The sequence below is a fragment of the Puma concolor genome, chromosome C1 (genome assembly GCF_028749965.1).
Source record: "Puma concolor isolate L17-30 chromosome C1, mPumCon1.1.hap2, whole genome shotgun sequence".
In the NCBI taxonomy this organism is placed as follows: domain Eukaryota; kingdom Metazoa; phylum Chordata; class Mammalia; order Carnivora; family Felidae; genus Puma; species Puma concolor.
The window spans coordinates 183,852,090-183,878,725 of record NC_141674.1 but is presented as its reverse complement, the minus strand read 5'-3'; the positions used below and the strand labels follow the sequence as shown (position 1 = coordinate 183,878,725).

Genomic DNA, 26,636 nt, shown 5'->3' with positions numbered 1-26,636 from the left:
TTTTTATGGTTTGCTCTAGGTACTCAGCGTGCCAATGCCCGGGCTCCTGCCCCTTACAAGCGAGACTTTGAAGCCAAACTAAGGAACTTTTACAGGAAGTTAGAGACTAAAGGATATGGACAAGGCCCAGGGAAATTAAAGTAAGTCAAAGTGATACAAACCACAGGCTTGGGTGATGGTGAAGGGATGGGATGCAGTTGGGAATGTAGGAAGTTGATTGTGATTTCAGATGACCAGTCTTTGTTTTAGTCAGTGTAATAATTTTGGTAATGATGTGTGAATTACAGGATCATCGAAAACAAAGTTCTGGAATTAAACACCATTCTGCTTAAGGTTTTAAAACAAACACCACGTTCCATGTAAAAATATAGGCAAAATAAAAAGCTGATTTATTTCTCCTGAAAAGTACCTCTTTGTTTTTGCTTACAGTACATTTGACAGCCGGAAGGCTGTCACAGTGTCCTGTATCAGTCTCCTCACCTGACTGTAGGAACACTGCTCAGCTTTGTTTTGTTCTGTGAAATAAATGTCACTTGTCCAATGAAATATGTCATGAATGTTGTTTCTGCCTTTCTTTACCCACCTTTCAATGAGGAAATTAAACATCATCACGCTGTTTGGCCTTGAATTATTTTCATTCCCTACTTATCCGTACTGCCTTCATCCTCTCCTCCACTGCTGCCCCACGTACCCACTGGAGATCACTGTGCCACCTGAGAGAGGGCAGAGGAGGAAGGGTCTCCACTGCCACACCCGTGATGCTGGGTGCCTGGGAGGAGATGCAGGAGCCACCCCCAGCTCCCCAGCTCACTGCCCCACAGAGAGGGCTCCCTCCAGTATATTCACAGGTCCTACTTTCTCACCCTCAAAGTACATCAGCTTGAGATTCCCCTTTCTCACGCTTCACTTAAGAAGGGCTTGAGCTCAGGCTTCCCTGCATTCAGCCTATTATTTCCCTTTCTAGGACTATCTGTACTAACTGCAAACTGATACCTTCAGGATGACTTTTATTATCATCATCACAAGTAGACTGTCGGCTATGAGTATCGTCCATTTGTATCTGTCACTCGGGGAACCTCAGATTCACTTAATTTGAGAATTAAATTAAGCATAGTCATAAATGTGTCTTCTTTGGAGAGCGTGGAGGGTTTTGTTTTGTTTTTTGTTTTTTTTCCTTCTGGTTCTGATAAGTCTTTCCCTGCATACTTCGTAATTGAATTCCTTATCTAGGTACATTCTCACTGAAAACATGACCTCATAGGGCTGTCCTTTCTTTATTAACAAAAGCTTTGGGTCTATGTTGTTTTACAATCATCTTCCTTCTGGGGTAAATTGATTTGGCCACTCAGAAAGGACTCATGAGCCGTTTTCATATGTTGTAGGTGGAGTGCTCCACTTAGGTAACCATTTGCTTGTGTATTTTGACCTCTACTGTTAAGAGCAAAAGCCAAATGTGTATTATTGCAGACGACAATGTAGTAAGTCACCGCAATTTTCACCTAGTTAATTATGGCAAGTGGGAATTGAATCAAAAGTGTCCGGTTCTAGAAAGATAAGGATTAGGAAATAATCTGTTTTTCAAATGTCTCTTTATGGACAGGTTAATTATCAGAAGAGATCACTTACTGGAAGATGCTTTTAATCAAATTATGGGCTACTCCAGAAAAGACTTACAGAGAAATAAGCTGTACGTCACATTTGTCGGGGAGGAAGGGTGAGTAGAACAGAGAAGTGGTGTGTGGAACACAGACTGCGGCTGCACAGTGGATGCTTCACCACGTGGTTGCTGTGGTTGCCTGAAACAGGAAACCCTTCTGGCAGGAAATGCCATTCTCATACACTTAAACCTCTGGGCTTTTTTTTTTTTTTTTTTTTTTTTTCCTAAGGCTTCCTCTGGTTTTTAAATCATTTGACATAGAAATTCTTGGGTAAACGCTAGTAACTGTAGATCATTTTGAGAGCAGAAGCTCGTTTGGTTTCTTCTCTGTGCATATCTCTTTCTTAAAGGGAAGAAGTGGGGCTGTGAGGGACAAGACAGGAATTCTGCTCCCTGTGAGCACGTAATCTGCACTGGGGTGGAAGGAGTACACGCCTCACCTGTTCAAGAAGCTCCGTTTCAGAGTCACGGATTAGAATCCTGCTCTTCTACCTGGAAGCTTCTGAAGCAGTGACTCCCGGGCCTTGGTTTTTATTTCTCTGTCGCCGGTTTTCCTCTTTTTGGGGGGACAGTAACACCTACCAAAATAACCACCTGCCATAAACAAATGTCTCCGGCCTTCTATGACTCTTCCGTGAGTGCGCTTGTGGAGATGAGGGTTAAGAAACAAAGGAGCAAAGACTCCTACGCACTGTTTATTGCGTCCACATAGACATAACAGCTGTTCTGTAACACTTCCGAAGGTGACAGCTCTCGTCTTGTCCAGACCCCCTTCCTCCTTCCTCATTTCAGGTCTGGGTTTCAAGTCGCAGCACCTTCTTTGTAACCCAGCCATCACGAGGGCCAATTTAAAAAGTACCACACGATAGCCTGAACTCTGGCTGTTTTCTTGACTCTGTTGATTTGGATCATTTTATTTTTTTATTTATTTATTTTTTTTTTAATTTTTTTTTTCAACGTTTATTTATTTTTGGGACAGAGACAGAGCATGAACGGGGGAGGGGCAGAGAGAGAGGGAGACACAGAATGGGAAACAGGCTCCAGGCTCTGAGCCATCAGCCCAGAGCCTGACGCGGGGCTCGAACTCACGGACCGCGAGATCGTGACCTGGTTGAAGTCGGATGCTTAACCGACTGCGCCACCCAGGCGCCCCCGATTTGGATCATTTTAAAGCTACTCTTCTCAGTCCTGCCCAGGAAATAAAGTGTGCTAGATTATAGACTCATAGTAGTAATACCCAACCATTCAATATATGCAGCCATTCAATATATGGTTAATTTGGAGGCTCCAAAGTGTACAATAACTTGCGCATGCTGATGGAACTAGGTAACAGCAAAATCAGGATTCAAAACTAGGCTTTTCATCCAGGACTCTTGGACCAGCACTGGGATAGAGGCAAAACTCCTGAACTCTGCTCTGTCAGAATTTTTTCCTACCTGTGGATCTTTTCACTCTTACAGCTGACTGATAACCACTAGTCTCATCACATATGCTGTTTATAGTCCCAGCTGTAACTACATTGAAGGAAAATATTATATGGGAACACAAGACTAAGTGACAGAATTTGGGCAGAAGCTTGCCCGTGACTTGTTTTCATTGCTGAAGTGCATTAATAGACTTCTAGCTTCTGTTGGCTTAAGATGCAGGTGCACAGTTGAAAATGAAGGCAAATGTTTTAAGCCTAATCATAGGTGTGCATGGCATTCCAAATATTTCCTTACATAACTAGTCTCGTTTGGGTGAGAATACTTTTCCTCCCCCAAGAGTCCAGCTGCCTTCCTTCTTTGTTTGCACAGTTTGTTGAGATCTCAGAGATGTAGGGAAGAGTCTTTGGAGGCCCTGGTACTGAAGTTTGAATAGAGCGGATGCTTATCCTACTTGATCATCCTCAGGTAGTTGTCCTATGATCTGGACTGATGACATCTGTTCCTAGGAGGAGGCCCAGGCTGAGTGTGGTTTGATACCTTTGTATCCGGTTGCCACTAATGTCCAAATGTTTCCTGTTTCCATCACCTGTCTCCTTCCTGTAACTCCAGAGGGAAAACAAGAGGTAGGGCATTTTGAAGTGTGGACCGCAGCCATCAGGAACAATCGTATCAAGCCCCTTCTGTGTATGGCTTATTGAAGCTGGAATAATATGGCCAGGTAACTTCTGGTCTCATGTCTTTATTCATGTCAACATCATACACATAGGTTATTAGATATATATATATACTTCATTTTGCTGTTAAAGCATTGAGAATACATACCCTGTTTTAAAAGATTAAAATAGCACTCTTGCTGAAAAAATAGAAACCTCAAAAACAACATATAATTAAAAAGTTATTTTAGACTTTGCCACCTTTTCAGACACATTGATTTAACCGCATTAAAATTGAAGATCATAACATTCCTTTCTGGATTATAATCAATATTCAAAGTGAAAATCTACCTAAATTTTTCTATTGAAGTATAAGTGTAGAGGTGAAAGTTTTCCATCTCTCTCCCTCCATCAATTTTAACGCTCTCAAAATGGGTCATGTCTAGCCCCAGTAATGGGCATTTAAAAACATATACACCCAGTGGCTAGTTTTGGTTTCTAATATTATTCCTCAATAAAAAGAACAAGATTCCTTGGAGAAATGACTGATTCTAGGACTGGCCGGAAGTATACAAGATGGAGCTTAAAGTAGCTTCTAGTGCAAAAAGTAAAAAAGTGCTCAAAACATCCACAATGGTAGGAGTATGTCAAAGAGACTCCAGAACCAACTGAAAGATCACCCAATGGCCCAAGCTGGAATAATTTGAGCAGCGAAACCAAGTAGGATTAGATTATAACCCAAAGTATAAAGTAAATATCTGTACTGATATAAATACATGATTGAATAAGTAAATAAATAAATGACGAATAGACAAATCTGTGCAGAAGATTTCCAAATAATTCAACATAATTCCTCACTGCTTAATTGTGGGTTGCACATAATGACATTCTTCCAGTAGTATAATATGGGAAGGGGGAAAAAGAAGTAAGTCCAGAGTGGAGAAGCCTGGCAAACACATAGCCCAATGATCAAGGTTAAAATCAACAGCGATATATCATGTTAATAGTATATACCCTTCACATGATGTGATGAAAATGGCACTTATCTCCACAATCTTTGGTCCCCCAAACCCATAATGTGAGTCTATCCATGAGAAAAACCTCAGATAAATCCAAATTGAGGGACATTGTATAAAATACCTTACCAGTACTCCTTAAAACTATTAAAGTCATCAGGGGTACCTGGGTGGCTCAGTCGGTTAAGTGTCTGACTTCGGCTCAGGTCATGATCTCACAGCTTGTGAGTTTGAGCCCCACATCAGGTTCTATGCTGACAGCTCAGAGCCTGGAGCCTGCTTTGGATTCTGTCTCCCTCTCTCTCTCTCTGCCCCTACCCCACTAGCACTCTCTCTTTCTCTCAAAAATAAATAAACATAAAAAAATTAAATAAAAAACTGTTAAGGTCATCAAAAACAAGGAAAGTCTAAGAAACTGGCACAGCCAAGAGGAACCTAAGGAAACATGACAATTAAACATTAATATAACATTTTGGATGAGATCCTGGTATAGAAAAATGACATTAGGTAAAAACTAAGGAAATCTGAATACAGTATGGATTTTAGCTAATAATAATGTCTCAGTATCTGTTAATTAATCATAAATAATGTAAGGTGTTCATAAGAGGGAAACTGGGTATACAAGAATTCTCCATATTATCGTTGCAACTTTTCTGTAAATAAAAAAACTATTCTAAGACAAAATATTTGCTAAATGAAAGCATATAGACAGGATTTGGGAGATTTAGGAAATGTTTCCCTAAACAACTTTTCTTATTTCCCTATTGTCTGATGAGAGAGTGCCACCAGGGTGATTTTGGGTATATGTATACTTCCTTCTGCACTTAAGGTCAGTAGAATAATATGTATATAGAAATGGTTAATTCTGTGGAAAGTCCAAATTATTAAGGGTAATGGTGGGGAGAGACAGGGAGAGAGAGGGAGAGAGAGAATTGTAAGCAGGCTCTGAATTGTCAACGAAGAGCCGGACTCAGGGTTCAGTCTCACCATCTGTGAGATCCTGACTTGAGCCGAAATTAAGAGTCAGCTGCTTAACCGACAGAGCCACCGAGGTGCCTCAAAAGGGATTTATTTTTAAGAAAACTGCATCTGCTTGCACTCCAAAAAAAGTATGAATTAACAGATTCACAGACTTCAGTTCTGCTTTGAGCTCTTTGCATAAGTCTGAAATACATATATATTATTCTGAAATGGAACAGCTGAATCAAGAGAAATTATGAGAAAATTTATAGTCAGAAATTTACAGAATAACTACAAATTCCATGTAAGGTAAAATTAATCTCAGAATATTGGTGATAACCAATGCTCATTTTTAAAAATACAAAAATAGTCCCAGAGCCTGTGAATGCAAGTGTGTTAGTTGACAAGTAATTATTATTTCTTGCTAAAATAATGTTATGGTTGGCTTTTTACAAAAAGTAGACAGTTTCTAAGCAAACCACTGTGATTTAATTTGGTTAGAACTGGAGGTTTTGTTCTAGTCATTACATTTTCCACCCAAGTTAATTTGGTTATCTGCCCCTGCAAAAAAGGGTAGGAAGTCAGCAGTGGCAGAATGGCTGGAAACTGAGTCATCTTGACAGAATGTGGTGGGAAATTGCATGCATGTGGTTGCCTCTTTCTGTTGGGCTTCTGTCTGCCTAGAAGTTGCTTCTTTAGGAAGGAGGCCAGTAGAGCACTGCATATTCTCCAGCATATTATTTTCTTCTCAGTTAGAAGCCCTAGCAACTAAAGCTTACGTGGTGTCAAAAGTTAGCTAGGCAGACTGTTGTATTCTGATAAGGTGTCCGGGGCCATTAACTTCTTAGTACCCTGAACAGTAAGGCAATAATGGCCTGGATAAAGAAAGAATGTTTATACTGTGATTGCCTCACCTCTTTTTTCCCCCCATGGCCAGATCTTTAAAAGGCACCTTTCTTTAAGGAAGAATGAGTTCATTATATGTGAGGTGCCATCTATTGACATCAATCATCTGTCTTGCAAAACCACGCTTAGACTAGGGAGGGACCGTGTGCAAACAGTTGTAGTTCGGGGGTTTAAGAACAGATGAGCTCCTTCTGTGCTGTTTCTCCTGAGGCAGGCAGATGAACATAACTAAGGAAGATGAGATTGGAAACGGTTTTCCTGCATCTCTGCTTATAAAATAACCAGAGGCTCTTACATATGACTGGTCTAATCCTTGCTAGAACTTGTCTGGAGTCCTGAGCTTGACCATTTATTCCCCAGGAGTCAGTCTATAAAGATGTAAGTTAAACTTCATGGTGCTGCTTGTTTTTCTCCAAAAAGAGACATTTGCAGGGTGACCCCAATAATCCAAGCCCTGCTGAAGGGTACTTCTGCATAGGCTTGGGCTTGGTATCACCAGGCAGAATTTTGTTTGTCACACTAATTGCTTGCAAAATTCTTTACTCACCCAGCAGGCTTCCTTAAGTAGCTCAAGAACTAATGCCTTGCTGCTATAAATACCCGAGGGTGAATCAGAAGGTGAGTAGGAAGGCCATGTTTGCCTGAACCAACTATTAAGAGAGCAAAGCTTTTCTGCCTTCCAGAAAACTTATAGGAAACAGTGGTGTGACTTCCTACTGCCACCATCCTCCTTCATTCAGTAGTCTACTTACGTGGTAATACTTTGTTTTTGGTAATTTTGAGTTGGAAACAAAGGACAGGAGAATAAAATTACAAAATTAATTATTTTAACAAGTATTGAATACCGCTGACAACTTGGGTGCTCTTGGCCCAACAACGAGATGGTGTTTAAAATGCTTCCTCAGCACTTCATGGGCTCAAAACTACACTGCCAGCCCAAAGACATCTGTGCATATTCCGAAATGCCCTCAGATGCAGCTGTTGTATGGCTACCCACCCGTTGTCTGGAGTTTCTGTACTTCCGTGCCAAGCCTTTAGCTGTGGAACCAACCTAACTGGCAAAACAGGAATGTAACAAACGATCCCTGTGATATGAGTCATATTAACTATTTATATGGAAGAGGTTGGTAAGACATTGCAGGAAGCACATGCACGAGATGTCCTGCTAGGACACGTCTTACTGAATTAGGTAGACGTGTATCATTTGTAATCTACAGCCTGGTCTCAGATATGCATTCTAAGCTTTGGATGATAATCAAATCAAGTGTTTAAAACTGTCTTGGCTTTAGAGTGGCTCCATCAGTGCTGCTAGAGTTAAAACACACACACACACACACACACACACACACACACACACACACGCACGCACACACGCATGCACCAGCAGATAAAAACGTGACCAGTTAGAGAAGATTCATTTTCCTCCTAGAGGAACTATTATTAGCTTTGTTCTCTCTTGGGGGGGGGAGGGGGGAAGGAGTTTTACTTTTCACTTTAATACTTCAGGGAACACTCTCCTTATCTTTAGCCAGAATCAGCTCTAATCATAAACAAAAAACCAATCAGTGAGGTCCGCTTTTGTTGTTTTAAAAACTTTACCATATTAGAAGATATTAGATCTGGAAAGGGACAAGCACCAAGCTAAATATAATTCACTTGAGTGATTTCTGACAATGTGTGCAAATCGAGTTGTCTTTTCAGGATTGGCATACCCTAATATCACTGAATGAATCTACCACCTGAAGGCAAACTTGTGCAAAATAATTCACTCTGCTAGATTGTCAAATAACAATGTAAATTATGTTGATTTTCTTTAGAGAGAGCATCAGAGAGCTCCACTCATGGATTCAACAATAGACATTGATCCCCTGTGGTAGATCAGGCTAAGGTACTTGGAATACAAAAATGAGAAAGAGACACGGTCCCCTTCTCTGTATGGTTACAGCCTAGATGTGTGGATAGGGGAGGCAAGCACATAAACAGGTTATTATAATACACTCTGGTAGGTGTGGTATTATGGAAACACTGAGAGTTGAAGCTCAAAGGTCTTTCTAACTGAATGCCACTGTTTAATTTTAAGCAGCTATAAGCCCATTTTTCTTAAACCAGTTGTCTCTTTGTAAGAAAACCGTCTTATAAAACTGGCTCACGTTTCAGTTGTCTGTGGCCCTTCATGTGCCTCGATTGTGTCTGAAAGGCCCTTCAGGTCAGGGACCACTGCAGACCACAGTCTCACACTTAGTAGTTGTGACTATTCTTAAGGTTACATATACCCTAGGGTACTATAGTCATTATTTTCTTGAAGAGATCTTCACTAAAGATGAAGATTTATAGTAAGCCAGGTATTTTAATAAAGGAACATTTTCCTCTTCCTTTCTTTGATCTTCCATTGGCCAAGTTTCTGTGAAGGCCAGATAGTAAATATTTTAGGCTTTGCAGGCCATACATTTCTTGTTGTACTTACTCAGTTCTGCCACTATAGTGGGAAAGCAGCCACAGATAACATGTCAGCAAATGTGCATGGCTGTGTTCCAATAAACCTTTATTTACAAAGCTAGAGGATGGGCCAGATTTGACCCTCAGGCCATAATTTGCTGACCCCTGCTTTATAAGCAACATTTTTATTAGTCTTGATAACATTTAAAATGTACTGACCGGTAGGCTGTAAGGAGTAATGAGCATTAAATGTGGGGTCAGGAAACCTGTGCCAAGGCCTAGAGTTGCCCCTGCAGCTTTCATTTGATCCAAGTCAGTGATGTCCTTCAGCCTCAGTCTTCTCTTCAGTAAAATGAGGGGATGGACAAAATGACTTCTAAGATGCCTTTGATTGGCATTCTCTATTTCTGGAAAGACACAGGGATCTGATGATGAAATTCACCATCAATAGGAAATTTAAAGGGACATTTGCATCCACAAGGATCTGGGTAGACTGGAATGTGGACCATGTTTCACAAAGTGAAATTTAGTAGGAAGAGGTATAAAGTCTAGTACTTAGGTCCTAAAAAGATACAGCGACATGCAGACAGGAGGGGAGAGTCTTGGGATAAAGCAGCACAGGTGGAAGGTTTGAGCTGATGACTAGCACATTATGAATCAACAAAGTAAAGCGGCTGTCCCATGAGGAAAGATGGCTTTAAGCTGCATTAGCAAGAAGAATGTCCAGGAAGAGAGGACAGGGCTCTTTCTAAGCTCTGTGCTGACAAGACCACACCTGAAGTATTGTTATCAGTATTAGACACCACCCCTTAGGTCAGACTTTGACACCCTGGAGAGTGTCCAGAGCACAGGACCAGGGTGTCAAGGGAATTCCCAGCCCTTTCCTTCAGAGGAGATTGAAAGACGTGGCCATGTTCAAGAGTGGGGGAAGACGCAGAGAGCCAGGGATACCAAAACTGCTACACTTTAGAGTTCCTATAGAAAATTACTTCTTGAAAGATTTTATATCTTTACATCTAGGTTAGTACTCAAAATATAATAGGCACTCAAATATTTGTTGAAAAAAAGCCTAAGTATGTGAAGAGCATTCAAGTAGAAGAAGTATTCTACTTGTTCTCGGTGGCGTCAGAGGCCAGGAGTAGGACCGAGGGAGGAAGCCACAGGCAACTGCTGCGGTCTTAGCATGTGGAGAGGTAGTCCGCATCATTGTGCCCGGGAGGGAGCCCAGGTGCTGCTTTGGGAGTCCGCATGGTAATCTTAGCACAGTCTCACCAATGCTGGTGGTCACCTGGTAGCCACAATTATATTCAGTTGCCTCGAGACAGCTGTGTCATGTCACCTTAAGGCCTCTTGGGTTCTGAGAGCGTGTGTTAATGTTTGCATTTTTCTGCACACATAGGTTTCCTGTCTACACTCGTATTTCCCAAAGTGCAGTGAGGACCGGAGATGTATGAGATGATTTTAGCTATTACACAAACTGACATTTTTAAAATATTTACATATTTCTTTTAATGTGTATTAGAAAAAAATAAAGCTGGCATATCATAATTTCATAAATATTATGTAAGACATAATACAGGCTACATTAGAAAAGCAAGAAAATTTAAAGTTGATAATGAAACGTGGTAAGCACACTTAACAGTACCTATATACTCAGATATGGCAAAAGTTGACAAAGTAGTATGTGAATGGCTGAAGTACGTTCTAAGTAAATTCTATTAAACTCTCAACGAAGAGCTATAAAAGCCATTTTATTTTGCTTACAAGTATCCCATCTCTTTCTTCCACCTATAACAAGGTAATTTTTCTCTGTCACACAATCCCATCACTGGAAAAGACTCAGATGATTTTCCTTTTTCATTAAAAATAAAAAATGCAGTAATGCCGATGGAGAAAATTCCAGAAGAGAAAAAAAGTAGAGTGAACAAAAGAAGTCTTACAGAATCCCACCACGCAGCTTCCCGTTCCCCTCCAGCATTCCCTCCTTTCTTTGAACCCTTGTGTAAACTTGTCATCGTGGGATAGATGTGCTTTATATTTTTCATTTTAAATTTAGCGTATCAAATCACTCTATTACAAACTCCTCTTTGCTGCATTTTTTGCTCTCAGCATTCTTGGCCACTTGTCATTCCTCAAAGCTAACGCAATTGCTTCTCATGCGTCTCCTTCACCCTGATGTCTTTCTAAGTAAAATGGAATTTACACTGTAGTTCAGGTGCTAGAGTTTCAGCCTCTTCTCTGGATACCTTCGTTTAGGAAGCTTTAGACACCCTCATTTTACTTGTCTATAATTTTCCTTGGTGTTTTATAATTTAAAGTTTTCACTCGAACCCTGTCATTCCATTTTTTGGGCCTCTGATCTCCCTAGGGGGTCTTGTATCTGTACTCTCCTATCACCAGTTCAGGAAAGTCTCTTTCTTTTCCCATTTCAAAGTGTTTCAGAAATCCATAAGGACTCCATGTCCCATGGATGTAGGTAGCCGATACTCTCTGGTTTTACTCTGTTTAAGTATTTCCCAATGTACTCCCTTTCTCCATAACTCCATTCCAGACATTGAAAACATTTACTTTTTTATATGTGTGTATATATGCAACCAAATTATTGGCATATTGCCTGTTTTATCCGTTATCTGATGTGTAGCTTAGGCTTGGATATGCCTCATACAAATGCCCATTCCACTATTCTGGGTCAAGACATGGATAAGATTGGGACTCATGATCATTCATTTTATTCTGATAGTCCAGACATGTGGGCAATTAGACTTGTAATGACTATTCTATAGAAAGCTGAGCTCTGTAGAAAATGTGCCCAATATATAGAAAAAAATAATAATAACTGGTTATTCTTTCTGTGAAATTTTTCTAAAGGCTGGATTACAGTGGACCTTCCAGAGAGTTTTTCTTCCTCGTATCCAGAGAACTCTTTAACCCATATTATGGCTTATTTGAATATTCAGCCAACGACACATACACAGTACAAATAAGTCCCATGTCTGCTTTTGTAGACAATCACCATGAATGGTAAGTACTTTTTCCTCAACACTTTTTTTCAGTTGATTTTCTGTGAGAGTATTTTTTATAGGAACCCCTATTTCTTTTAACACTTTTTTCCTTGGGGAAAATCATATTTTCAGTTTCATTTGACTCTTATTTTTGTTGTCAAATTTACATATGCAGGCAGTCTCCAAGCTAGGGATAGATTATATTCCACACTTGATCGTAGCCAAAAGACCGAGAAGTAATGTATTCCAAAAGACCAATTTTAAGTGAGTTGGGTAGAATTCAAAAGGTTTTTTTTCCCATTGAAAGAAGGTTCCAGATGATGTTAGGTTCCCAGCAAAATCGCTAGATTCTGCTCTGCACCTTTGGGCATCTCTGAGCTGTGAGATGGGGTGGGAGAAGGTCCTGACCCAGAGGTCCGGCAGCTGCTAGAGCAGCCCTTGGGGAAGTGGCCAACACTGGGGGTGGGGCAGAGCAGCTGGGGTGCTGGCTGAGGGTAATGATGGCATTCTAGTAGGAGGGAGGGAGGGTGCGGTGCCCTGGAAGAACCGATAGTAGAAGAGAACCTGGCAGAAGGACACGGGCTCAGAGTCTCAGCAGTGGCGCTTACCCTATTAGCTATTGAAATTTGTAGCCAGGGACTGCTCCTTTTCTATTTTTTCACATAAAATCATCAAGGAAGACTGGTATAGGATTCCCCTCTGGGGATTACTTTTTCTGAAAACCCTGAATTGCACTCTTTCCAAATGTCCTTACATACCTTTTTAATCCCTGCGTTTATACGCTTTAAATACTCTATAACCCCTATTTGCTTGTTCCTCTTTATTTATAGTAACAACAACAAAAAAGAAGTAAGTAAGACTCATGGAAAAATTCTCTTTGAGTCATGAAGGTTGATATTGGTGGGTGGAGGGCATTAAGTTTTAGGACTTACTCTTCAAATTAACTCCATTTAGTTACAATTTGGAGTCCTCTTAACTGTAGCTATTACAGTTAACGCTACCTTAGGTGGAAATAAAGAAAACAAAGCTGCTGGACATTCATCTTAAAATGGCTGTCTAATACTAAAATCACAGATGGACTGTATGGACTTCAGTGTGGATGTACACTTTTGGATCCCTTTCTGAAAGAGAAAATAAGTGTACATCTCAGCAAATCCAATCATGACTGATGTATTTAGTAAAGTTTCCAAAGTGATTCAGAATAGGATTGAGCCTTGAAATTTTAGAGAACAGAATGTCCCATGAGGAAACTCCCCCAAAGGTCCACATGCATAATTCTTGGATCGTGACAATTACCATCCGGAGTGCAGTTTGAGAGAGACCAGGTATAGGAACTTTCTCACTTTGAGATTGGGCTTTTCCTCAAGAGGGGATTGCTAGTGGGTTTGTATTAGAGAAATTCTGCGAATATTCTTGCAAGCAAACTAGAAGGGGACAGCATTTTCCCCACCACCACTGGTCTCAGTCTGTCATCTCTGAGAAATGGCTTGGGGAAATTTCACTGACCTGCACATGGGGAATTCGTGTTGACCATGTGGGGTGCTACATGGTAGACATTATTAACATGAGGTGAAGGAATTATTAACAGAGTGAAACAGATTTTTTTCAAGTAAATGTGAATATTTGCCTAATGAAGACACAGGCTACAATGCACACAAACTCTCACGGACCCAGTAAATGATCAGTCCTGGACAAACTTAGATGATTAGAGCTGAAAGGCTTTCTAGAAGTCAGATAGAACAATTTAGAAACTGCCTCATGATGTGTAAGCTGTCTTGTGCTTTTTCTTCACAGGTTCCGGTTCAGTGGTAGGATTCTTGGTCTTGCGCTAATACACCAGTATTTGTTGGATGCTTTCTTCACACGGCCCTTTTATAAAGCTCTTCTCAGAATGTAAGAGTATTTTTGTTGCTTGTGCAATTAATATGTAAGAATGTAATATTTCTTTTATTAAAAAAGGGCCTTTTGTCAGTGTCATGTATCTGCTTAGATGTCTGAAGCTAAAACAGTTTCAAATATGGTCACTGTGTTTTCCCCAACCCTGTATTTCTGTCTTGCCCCTAAAGTCTTAGTTTTGCTTTGTTCTAGAAAATTTATTCTCATTTGTTGCAACACATGTTTCTTCAAAACAATTGTACTTCAAATACAGCACTGGAATTCCTGTGGTATTAATGCCGATTATTAATAGAATAGTTGTGGGTTAGTCTTGGTGACTCACAGCCCCCTATCCTTTATGAGAAGCATTTTATATATTGCTTAATGCAGACTTCAACTGCTTACTCTTGGTCCAAGTTTTCATTCTCCTTTTGTTTTGTTTTTGTCTTATTTTTTGTTTGGTTGCTGGAGGTGGGCAGTCCCTTATTTTTCTTGAGACTTCCCTATATGCAAGATAGTAATTTATTATGGCAGATGAGAATTTAGCATTCACAGAACTTTTTCTTCATTGTTGCCACAGTGAAAGATTGCAATTATTGTAAAATGTAGAGCAAACAGTTTCTGTCCTGTAATCAGTAGTCATTTACAAGGCTAAACAGGAGAAGGCAACTGTCTGGTGGGGTAGTAGCTCAAACTTGCAAGGAGAAAGCACAGAATGATTGCTGGGTTCTGTCCAGCTTATTCCCTGACAGAGGCCATGTGCCTGCTTTCTGTAAAATGGAAGCCTAGACTTCAAATGAAAAGCAAGCGTTTCTAATGGGCTCTTAAGAGGGTCAGTAGGAAGACTTTTTGCTTTCCTCCCTTTTGGTGTCTGGGCAGATGAAACCCTGGGCAACTGGGCGCTGTCCATTTGCCTCTCGGGTTCCCCTTGTCTGATTTGCACCTTCCCATTTCATTGCCTTTTCTCATCTTCTCCTATAAGCTTCCTAAAAGAGTGGTCTGTGCTGATGTGCCCTCAACACACTTTAGCCTGGCTTCCTTGCCACCAGTAACCCTTAGAAGCTTTTAAAGAATATCCTTTAGTCCTCATCTTACTGTATCATCCTACTGCTTTTTGATACTGTTGACCACTCCAACCCCGAACCCCACCCACTTACTTTGTGTCTTTCCTCCACTGGTGTCCCTGACACTATTCTCTCCCAGTTCCCCTTTTATTTTTATGTCTCTTTCATGGGCTTCTCCTCTGACTTCCCCTTAAATTTCGGTGTTCCTGGAGCTTCCATTCTTGCCTCTCCCCCCTCCTGCTTTTCTCTCTCTATGTGCTGTCATGGCGAAATGTCTACACCTGTCTCTTCTCCTACTGGCTCACATCTGCACCCTTAGTCTTAATCTTTGAGTTAGAGGCTCATGTGGTCAACATTCCACTGAGTGTCTCCACGTGCATGTCTCCTAGGCGTCTCAAAATCAACATGGTGACCACTAAACTCCTCAATTTCCTCAACCTAAAAGTGTACCTTCTCCAGTGTGCCTAGTCACAGTCCATGGTGCCAGGATTCTCAGGTCACTGGTCAGAAACTGGGAGTCACCCTCACACGGGGATGGCAGATACACAGCACAGATTCTGCTCTTCCCTACCACCCATTCCACTGCCATGCTGTGGTTCACAAATCATTTATCATACTTTTCCCCACTGAATTCATTTTGGCCTCAGGAATTTTTTCAACTTATAGTCCTCAAGACTGGCAGTTAATCAGAGCTGGCTTGCAACATGAGTTCATTTGCTACCCCTATTTTGATAGCCTTCTTTATACCCCTGATGATACCACTTACTAATGCCCATGTTTACCCCTTAAATAATTCTTAAATTCATCTTCTCCTGTCCACCCTTAATAGCTGTGCTCTTAAAATAAAACTCTTATCTTATTTTGGCCAGATTACTGTAGTGGTCTACTAATTGCCTCCACCATCTGATGAGAACCACTCCTCTCCCCACCCCCATTTTAAGTAATCCTCTATACTACAATCTCCAGAGAACTATTTAAAATCGCATCTCACATCTGATCATGTCATTTCCTGTCCTAAAATATTTCCGTAGTTCCGAAGCACCACGCTCCTTAGAATGATATTCAAGGCCTGGTCCCAGCTACCTTCCTAGCCTTCTCTGGATGTTATGTCTTGTGGTTAACTCTCTGATACTACCAGTATGCTTGAGTATTTTGCATATTCCATGGCCTTGTGCTTTGTTAATGTTGTTCTCTCCTCCCTTTCTTTTCCCCCTTCTCCTTCTTTTCATCCATTTCCCTTTACTTCTCTATCTTTTAAACAGCCTACAAATTTTGATGTAGGTATTACCTACTCCAAAAGACTTTCCTGAATCTCCAGGTTGAAGTCCCGCATTCTTGCTATGAGAGCTCCCTGTATCTACCTTATCATTGTTTTTAATTGGAGTGTAACATTCATGTAAGAAATACACAAATTTTAAGTGTTACCCAGCCTAGGCTATCATCATCACCTTATATTAATTGACCTATTTGTGTGCCTGTCTCCCCAACTAGACCATTAGCCCCTGAGGGCAGTAACTGTTTATCAAGTAGGTGTTAAGATGTCTGGCACATCCTTGATGCCTAATAAATGTTTATACTGAACCAAACAAAATGACCTCTGAAATTGGGCTGATGGGGGGAAAATTCAAAACAACAAAAGCAAATCAGTTGTTACCACCTTAAAACTGGGCTATAGAACAGTAACTTCATTGTATGCAGATCCTCTCTCCACAATGAAAAAAGAGGAAAGAAGTATGGAAAACTATTATAATTGTAGAGAGATTCCATAGCTTGCTGTTTTCAGAAACCTGGAAAGAACAAGAACCATGAAGAAAAAGGAGATGTATGTGAATGTGGATCACTCAATCTAGTCTTTGAAAAAAATAACAAAGTTAAAGTACAGTATAGAAACACACCAAAAATATCTAATTATGAGAACAGCGTTTTAAGGTGGTATAACGTAGCCAAAAGAATATGGGACTCAGGCTGTGAACACCTGAGTTCCAGTTCCTGCTCTGGCATTAGTCGTGAATGACTAGGCAAATGGCAGCCACTCGGACAGGCTGGTTGATTTAAGGCATTTTATATATCCAGGATTTTTACATCGTATGGCGTATTTTTTTTTATTATTTAGCTGCTTTGGTTACTGAGTTTGACTGAGAACATTCCAGAAATCACTGCCTATGTTGTTGACCTTGTTCTTGTCTTCAATTCTTAGTTTCTTTCCTGTGTCTGTGGGGTTTTCCTAACAGTCATCCCTACATATCTGCTTCTATCTGTTTATCATCTTAGTCTGTGTGACCTGAGTGATCTAGAATACCTTGATGAAGAGTTCCACCAGAGCCTGCAGTGGATGAAAGACAATGATATCCATGACATCCTGGACCTGACATTCACTGTGAATGAAGAAGTTTTTGGGCAGGTCTGTGTATGTGAATCCCCGGTGACTTAGCGTGGTAATTAAAGGCTGTTGGTTGATGAAGAATTAATTCATATGCGTACTTATTTGTGGCTTGTTGGGTGGTTTCAACCCCCGTTTATATACAGTTATAATAATTTTGGCTACAAAGATTATTTTAATACCAACAACAGAGTAGGATGGTCTAATTTACAGATTGTGGTAACTATTTGTATGTTATAAGCAATCTTCTTTTTATTCCCAACTAAAATATCCACATAAAATTTTAGAATTGCCTTGTATAAAATACAGCTTTTCAAAGTCCATGCTACCCCAGAGTTGAATATTAAATTATTTAATTGGCATTTGTACTTAACTCTCATTCATGTTTAAGAGCAGAAAATGTTTTGAAGCTGAGGGATGAAATAATGTTTTGGTGAAGGTTTGAAAACATGGTCGTTGGTTAAAAACATTTCTTTCAAAAATTATATACTGTTTCATAAGTAATATTCTTATTTACACATTTATGTTTGACTGGTCTTCTGAATTTTGTGTTTTGGAAAAGAAGTTCTCAATGTAGGGGCGCCTGGGTGGCTCAGTCGGTTGAGCGTCCAACTTCGCTCAGGTCACGATCTCACGGTCCATGAGTTCGAGCCCCGCATCAGGCTCTGTGCCGACAGCTCAGAGCCTGGAGCCTGCTTCAGATTCTGTGTCTCCCTCTCTCTCTGGCCCTCCCCCCATTCATGCTCTGTCTCTCTCTGTCTCAAAAATAAATAAATGTTAAAAAAAAAAAAAAAGCTTCCTTGACTAAAAAAAAAAAAAAAAAGAAGTTCTCAATGTAACATTCACTTAAATGTAATTCTGCTTCCTTAAGGCAAATCTTTACTTAAATATTGGCTTTTGATATGTAGTTGATTCTGAACCCTAATGGAATTTGCGAAAATATGTTTTTGCCAAACATTCCAATAGCAGTGGGGCAAAACCTGGAGCTAATTTATTTTCATTTAAAAGACTTACTAGTTTAGTCAGGATTTAAAATTTAACCTCCAGCACTCACAATATATAGATTTTTAACCACTGAAGCTTTTAGACATCAGCTCAGTGCCTAGTTTTTACTGAGCACCGGTGTGTGCATGGGCTCCATGTTGCACCTCCCCCCACTGCTGTGGAAACCCCCCTCCCGCCGTGGCCAGGGCAAAGACAGGTAGCTGGGTGATTTCGGCTCATTGGTAGCAGTGTTCTTCTAACATCAAGAGTATTTCTTTATGTTCAGTGTTTTGTTTTGTTTTTTAATCTCAGATTACCGAACGAGAATTAAAACCAGGGGGTGCCAATATCCCGGTCACAGAGAAGAACAAGAAGGAGTACATCGAGAGGATGGTGAAATGGCGGATTGAGAGGGGTGTTGTTCAGCAAACAGAGAGTTTAGTGCGTGGCTTCTATGAGGTGAAGACAATCAGAGGGAGTGGGGTTTTGCAAGTTGCTGTCTATGATACCACAGTCCATCTTCTGGTGCTTTATTTGTGTGCGATATTTCCATTTTTCTTTTGTTATATTTATTATTGCACTTTCAATTTAAAAACTCCAATATATTTTGTATGTGTTTCAAGCACACAAAAAAGCTCCATGCCCCCTTACAAGGGATCTTTGAAATAAAATGATGAATTCAAGTAGCATTTCATGACTTAACGACCACTAATAACAGTGAAGTCATACATCTTACTCATGCTTTGATACGGGTGATCACGTCTCATGCTTGCTATGTGAAGTGATTGTATCTTAGGGTTTGAATGAGTTGTGACAAATACTCCATGTGACTTCCTTTGGAGGAGCACTAGATCTTTTTAAAAGAGAAAAACAAACTGGATTTATCAGTGGTCAGTCTTAAAATGAAAATTCTGTTGAGGAGAAGCTCATCCATCTTGTCTTAAAAATATATTTGTCGAGAGCACTGCATTCTTCAGAGTGCCTACACATAGCACTTCCGTCCTATTCCTAAAATTCCTTGTGCCCTCCTTTTCTGATGAGGCGTAATTATAGCTGAGATTTCTCCTGACTCGCAAGCCATGCCCTGCATTCTTTTTACTCCACAGGTGGTGGATGCCAGGCTGGTGTCTGTTTTTGATGCAAGAGAACTGGAACTTGTCATCGCGGGCACAGCTGAAATCGACCTGAGTGACTGGAGAAACAACACAGAATACCGAGGAGGTGAAATGTGATTTAGAGATGGCTGAACTTTTACGTTTCATATTAAGGGGAAGCAAATGGTTAGCATGCCAGCCTGAATCCAGGATAGGCAAGGCACTCTGTATTATAATCATAGGTTTGTCACAGTCTCCTCTGAGACCTTGGGCAAGGTACATTCCCTTCTTTTCCTAGTTACCTCATCCATCAAGTGGAGGAAGGACTGTTTACACACCATCTGAGGATGTCATAACTGTTAATTGTTGGTGAAGAAATGTGACCATAAGAACACTAATTAATTGCTTTATGGTGTTGTTAGTGAAGCACCTAGGAACTCATATCCACCTGGTCAAACTCCACCTCTTCTCCCTCCATTCTAAAACTTGAAGCGACACACCCTCTAAGCTTCCCAATAGAGCAAAGGCAGTTTTTCTGCATTTCACTGAACTACCTACCAGTCGTAATTCACGGTTGAAACACATAAATGGAATAAGACCTGGCTCTCAAAATTCAAGAAGCTTATGGAACGGGCCCTTCTAAACTCAAGCATGAAGTTCAACTGAAAAGCAAACTACTGTAAGATTAGTTAAAACCTGCATTGTATGACAGTTCACCGCCTGGGAAGCTTTAGAAGTGGCATTTCTGTAGATCACTATAAATTGTCCACTAGCAGTTGGGACTGAAGCCATTGAAATCTCCTCACTGAGTTAATAGACTTTGAAAGGGACCTGATGGTGATCCAGAGTTGAAGTTTTATCCCATAATTTTAAGCAAAGAGAGAATACCTTTTCTGAAATTTATTGCAGTGTGACAGTCTTCGGAAAGTCATGACAAATAGCAGTTGCTTTTTGTTGTGATTTTGGCTTTTGGTTTTTAACTCAGAATGTAAGGTTAGCAGCAGTTCTGAACTTGGAGAGTAAAAACTACAAACTTTAAGTCGCTGAATTAACCACTTAGCAGAATACACTGAGAGTTGAACATCTCTATCTTCAGTTATCTGTAAATTGAAACAAAAGATTAAAAAAAATTTTTTAAAGTTTAGAGTAAAAAAAAAAAAATAACATTTGCTGAATTGCTTTTGTTCTTGCCTGTTCGTGGCTCTTCCAGCTCATCGCTGTTGCCGTGGGCTGGCCGTGCATGCCCATTTTCTCTGAAAGGCCGTATTAAATTGCAGTCTCTCTTGCTGCTATTTCTGAAACCCAATTGCTACGATGCATCTTTTCCAACTGGCCCCATGTGTAACCCATATGTGGCCTTGGTTATTGTAACTTTGTTAACCAAGCTCTTTTTACCACCTAGAACACAATTTTCTCCAGCATGCTACATAACTTAAAAATCTTACCATAAATGCCATTAGCCCCCCGCCCCCCCCCCCCCCCCGGCTCTGTCCCGGGCAGATTCTAATAGCAACACTGTTAATCAGATCAGCCATATTCATCTTTACGTATTGTAAGCTTTATTCACCGTGTATGTCTACTCAAGTCCCTATTTCCATGGTCATTGTAAATCTTCCCAAGTGAAATGCTTGGGAAGAGAGTGCTCCGGGTGGGGAGGCAGAGAGATGGTGAGATACCCAGCTGTTTGCTGACCCAACTAGCTGGCACTGGATGAAGAGGCAGCTCTGCCACCTGCCATGTGGTCATTAGGCAGCTGTTTGTAGAGAATATGAAGAGACACTTGCTGTCCTCCTCCCCCAGAAGGTTTGGCACAAACAGCAAAGGAGAAGCAGAAAGGGGCCTGATTCATAAGATCAGAAGAGCTATAAAGAGCCACTGTGCTTATTTTATAGATGAGAAAACAATTTGCTCAGCACCAAATAGCTAGTTTCTGCCAAATGGACATGGAGCCTGTATAACACCATGTCCAGTATAAATATATTTACCTTTCACTTGGATCCCTTTCTTGTCCAAAGGGCACTAAGCATCACTGATCAAATGGTAAATGCTAAGGCAAAATTTCCCCCAAATTCTACAACCACTGTAACCTGTGAGCAAAAATTCAAATTCAAATCGTTTTTTACCCACCTTGTATGTTGGACTTACTTGTGCTGACTCGGAATGAGAGTGGCTTTGTGTACCTCGAGCACATGGAGTTAATTGGTTTGAATCACCAATTGTACCTTAATCTTCTCTCAACTTAATTTTTCTCCGATGAAAGATTTTGGGATCCACACGTACTGCCTTAATCCTCCCGGGGATGATACTTTTGACATTTTATTAAATTCTACTAAGCTATGGAATAAAAGTAACATTTAGGTTCGTGGTTATTTGCGATTTATTAGTTGAAGGAAATAGAGTAATAAAATTACGATTTCCTTTTTATTAATAAAAAGTAAGTTGATTTAAAAATATGAACATTATATGTAGTTTTAAAATAGTTTGCAATTAAGTATTTACTTGTATACTTATTTGATTTAACATGTCTCTCCTTTACCAGAAGCCCTGTAAGGGTCCGTTTGCTTTGCCATTGTTACCCCCAAGCTTAGTACAGTGCTTGGCATAGTGATACTTGAAAATTATTTCTTAAATGAATGACCAAAAGAGTTAGGTATTTCCAGTAATAGCAATGATCTTTTTCAGAAATGGTATGGTTAAAATGACAACTTTGTTGTTCTTCTCTCCACCAGTTTTGTTTACTGACCACTAAATGGAAACAGAGACCTCCTAGTTTCATTGAGTATTGTCTTTGTTTGACTTTTGACACTCATGTGATTGTATTTACAGTGTTATTCCCTAGTCTTAAATGATAGACAACCTTTAAAGAATCCAAGATGATGATTTATGTCTGGGGGTCTTTTGTCGACACGTCATGGTGTCATGTCATCTTAACATAGAAAAGTCAAAGTAATGTGGGCTTTCCTGATTGGTTTAATAGGATATCATGACAATCATATTGTAATTCGGTGGTTCTGGGCTGCAGTGGAAAGATTCAACAATGAACAGCGACTCAGGTTGTTACAGGTAAGATGCCATTAGTTAATTTTTTAATGCATTAATATAATTATTATTGGAATTGCTTATGTTTAATAATTGCTAAGTACTCAGTAAACACACCCCATGTTTGCCTGCAAATGTGGGATACATTGTTTCAGACTCTTCTGATTGCATGTTCTGTGGCTCCATCACTATGCAGAACATCCCCAGCCACGTCCAAGCATCTCATTAGAATTTTGAGGAAATACCAACTCCAGTCCAAGAATCCCAGGAAAAACACCTGCCTTCAGGGCAACTTGGTCCCTTCAACACGAGATCCCGGGGCACTCTGCAGGGCAGCACCTCTAGCAATAGAAAATGACCTTCAGTCTCTTAGGAAGTGACCAGGTCTTTGAAAAAGAATCTTTTCTTTTCTTCCATGTAACTTTCCACAAACTTGAGATGACAGTGAAGTTCAAGGATACTGGGAAAACTAACTCATTATTTTCTTGTGGTGTTCATAGTTACATGGGCATTTAGTGGTTGATCGCAGCCAAAGAAATATCGGGAACAAGCCTTCTGAATGCTTAGGCTGAGCCTTACAAGTAGATTGGGTCTTAACTCCTTTGGATCAAGGATCTGGTCCTCATTTACCTCAAGTTGATCAGGGACTGATGCCAAGTAGACTTAGGCTGATTGATATACCTACTTTATTTATCTATAATGGGAAATACACCCAATTTAATCTACTGAGCTGGCTAGCCGTACAGGATGCTTTATCTACTAAGACCCTCTGGATCTCCTTTTCTTTTATAATGCACTGTCTTTCTTTAGTGTTCCCCAGATCTTTGTCAGAATTCTTGTGTTGGGTTTTTCCACACCTATGGAGTTTTGTCTTCAGGCTTTCCCACCAGTGAGCAACCTGCTGTTCTTCCCCGAGAGCCCTGCACATGAATGATGCCATGCGTTTGTCAGCAGCTAGCCTCTTGGTTTCACTTTATCCTTCTGTTTTCTTTGGTTGATAGTTTGTCACAGGCACATCCAGCATTCCCTATGAAGGATTTGCTTCTCTCCGAGGGAGTAATGGCCCAAGAAGATTCTGTGTGGAGAAATGGGGGAAAATCACTGCTCTTCCCAGGTAAAATAAAAAAACAACACTTCTGTACTGTCACGACAGATGTTCCGGGAGAGAGAGACCTTTAAGTTATGCGTGTATTGATTAATTACTGTTTTTATATTAAAAGTTTGGGAGAGTGGAAAAAAGCTTAAGAATTTAGAATGAATTTATCTTTGATTACCTTTCAAAATGGAGGAGTAAAAGATCTTACTGGGCATACTTAAAATGCATGCATACATATCTTTTTCTCTTTTTTTATTGAAGTATAATTTACACATGATGTTACATTAGTTTCAGGTATACAAAATAGTGATTCGACAAGTCTATACATTATGCTGTGTTCACCACAAGTGTAGCTCCTATCTGCCCCAAGACATCACTATTATAATATCATTGACTGTATTCCCTATGCTGTGCCTTCTATTAGCCTAACTTATTCATTCCACAACTGGAAGCCTGTATCACCTTCTCCCCTTCACCCATTTGACTATCTCCCATTCCCCCTCCCCACTGGCAACTATAAGTTTGTTCTCTTTATGAGTCTATTTCTGCCTTTTGTTGGTTTACTCATTTGTTTTGTTTTTTAGATGCCACATGTAAGTGAAATCATTTGGCTTTCTCTGTCTGACTTATTTCACTTAACAGAATACACTCTAGGTTCATCTGTGTTTTTACACATGATAAGATCTCATGTTTTGTATGGCTGTGCGACATTCCTCTGTGTGTGTGTGGGGGTGTGTGTGTGCGCACGCGTGCGTGCAGGCACATGTGACAGGCACACGCACCACATATTCTTTATCCGTTCATCAGTCAATATGGGTTGCCTCCGTATCTTAGCTATTGTAAATAATGCTGCAGTATCTTTTTGAATTAGTGTTTTCATTTTCTTTGGGTAAATATCTAGTAGTGGAATTACTGGATCATATGGTATTTTTATTTTTAATTCTTTGAAGAACCTCCCAACTGTTTTCCATAGTGGCTGCACCAAGTTACATTTCTACCAACAGTGCATAAGGCCTCATTCCTTTTTCTCCACATCCTCGCCAACACTTATTATTTCTTGTCTTTTTTATTGTAACCATCCTGAAAGTGATAGGGGATGTTGCATTGTGGTTTTGATTTGCATTTCCTTGATGGTTAGTGATGTAGAGCATCTTTTCATGTGCCTGTTGGCTATCTGTATGTCTTCTTTGGAAAAATATCTGTTCACATCCTTGGCCCATTTTTAATTGGATTATTTGTGGGATTTTGGTGTTGAGTTGTATAATTTCTCTATATATTTTGGATACTAACCCCTTATTGGATGTATCATTTGCAAATATCTTCTGTTATAATACAAAATGCTGTATAACCAAAGCATTTGTTAGCTTTAGTGAAACAATGTTGGTCATCACACTGTGGCTTCTTATGATTGTGGCTCTGACTTAGGTGTTCGCAGAAGCTCTCATTTTAAGTATATATGAATAACTATTTAGAATCCCGTCACTAAAAATTGCCACTATGGTTTCTAGAGAGTCATGTCAACGTACTCTATACCTCTTTAACTTAAATCATACATGCCTTAGTGCCATGTGAATGCTCTCTGCATTGATTCTCATTCATAATAAGATAATGCACTTCCCTGGAGTGAAAAAAAAATTGCTTTGCTGCTGCTAATAAATTTAAGAGCCTGTAAGGTAGTAGTTGTGAATATAAGTGTTTGGGGTTGAATGGAGAACTGGAACTGAAACAAAAGAAAAGGAGGGAACACATGAATAAAAGAGGAATGGAGGAGAGTTGATTTTAGAACTCCTTCATGTAATCAGCAGTAACAATACAGTATTTTTGAGGTAAAAAAGACTTCAGATTGCCTCTCATTTTACTAATAATAAGACTGTGGGGCACCTGGGCGTCTCAGTCAGTTGAGCATCTCTTGATTAGGCTTAGATCATAATCTCGAGGATTGTGAATTGGAGCCCCTCATAGGGCTCTGACATTGCAGAGCCCGCTTGGGATTCTCCCTCTCCCTCCCTCTCTGCCCCTCCCCCGTTCACATGCTCTTTCTCAAAATAAATAAATAAACATTAAAAAAAAAACGCTGCAATCTGGGGGGAGGGGGTTTAAATGATCTTCCCCAATGGTATTAGGTACCCCAGGATGTCATCCTGAGTTTTTTTTTTAAGTACAAGTAACTTTGAGAAGCCTGTTAACGAGACTTTCTTCCTAGCGATCGCAAGACACTGTTTCTTAATAATTATTTTCTAAGCATCAACACATGACAAGAGGGGCACTGAAAATACAGATACAGACGGCAATGAGCAGTGCAAGCTCAGGGCCGGCGTAAGCCTCCTCAGTCACCCTCAGTATATTTCAATCTGTGAACAGAGGCACTACATCCAAACCCCTAAGTATTAGCCAGCATACCTGATGTTCCAGATTTGGGAGACTGTAATTTCATTATTTAAAGAAATATTTTCTTTATACCTGAATCATCCCTCCCCCACCCCCACCTTAAACACATATTTGTATCTCAAAAACAGGTTCACACTGTCTGATTAAGGCTTTGCACCATTCTGAAAAACTCAAGGATTAGCATCAAGGAGGCAGGAAATGGCAGATTAATTGTGCCACTTTACTCTTGAAATCTATTTTTTATAAAGATTTATTTTTGTAAAGTAGATGGAATAAACTGTAATAATAAGCAGATATGTAAGTTGTTCACATTTAATCACTGCAATTTTCACCAAACATGGTAAGCAGAGAAAGGTAATTTGATGTAGACCTGAGACCTAGCTTCAGAGAGACTGGGCTGCATTCCAGCTCTGTCGCTTACCTGCAGTTGAGTCTTGGAGAAGTTGCTTAATTTTTCTGAGCCTCTGTTTCCTTATTTACTTTGTAGGTCAGTAATTCTGAGGATTCAATGCAATCATTCATGTAAAACATTTACTGCTGACCCTGGCCTTGAGTAGTTAATAGTGGCTGCCATTATGATTTCTGTCACCATCATCTGTAAAATATATCAGGCAGTAGTGTATTGGAAGGAGCACAGGGTTGGGAGTTAAAAGATCTGG

At 40.1% G+C, this 26,636-nt stretch overlaps 1 protein-coding gene across 6 annotated transcripts in view; it reads left to right on the top strand.

Moving 5' to 3' along the window:
* Window positions 1-26,636, top strand: part of HECW2 (HECT, C2 and WW domain containing E3 ubiquitin protein ligase 2) — a 369,345-nt gene that overhangs the window by 327,749 nt on the left and 14,960 nt on the right. For all 6 annotated transcript variants that reach the window (XM_086719188.1, XM_086719186.1, XM_086719189.1 and 3 more), the window contains 9 exons: window positions 20-140; window positions 1,601-1,714; window positions 11,924-12,076; window positions 13,852-13,950; window positions 17,268-17,397; window positions 18,673-18,819; window positions 19,467-19,581; window positions 22,432-22,517; window positions 23,495-23,607. In XM_086719188.1, coding sequence (XP_086575314.1) covers window positions 20-140; window positions 1,601-1,714; window positions 11,924-12,076; window positions 13,852-13,950; window positions 17,268-17,397; window positions 18,673-18,819; window positions 19,467-19,581; window positions 22,432-22,517; window positions 23,495-23,607 — 1,078 coding nt within the window. The remainder of the gene's footprint in view (window positions 1-19; window positions 141-1,600; window positions 1,715-11,923; window positions 12,077-13,851; window positions 13,951-17,267; window positions 17,398-18,672; window positions 18,820-19,466; window positions 19,582-22,431; window positions 22,518-23,494; window positions 23,608-26,636) is intronic.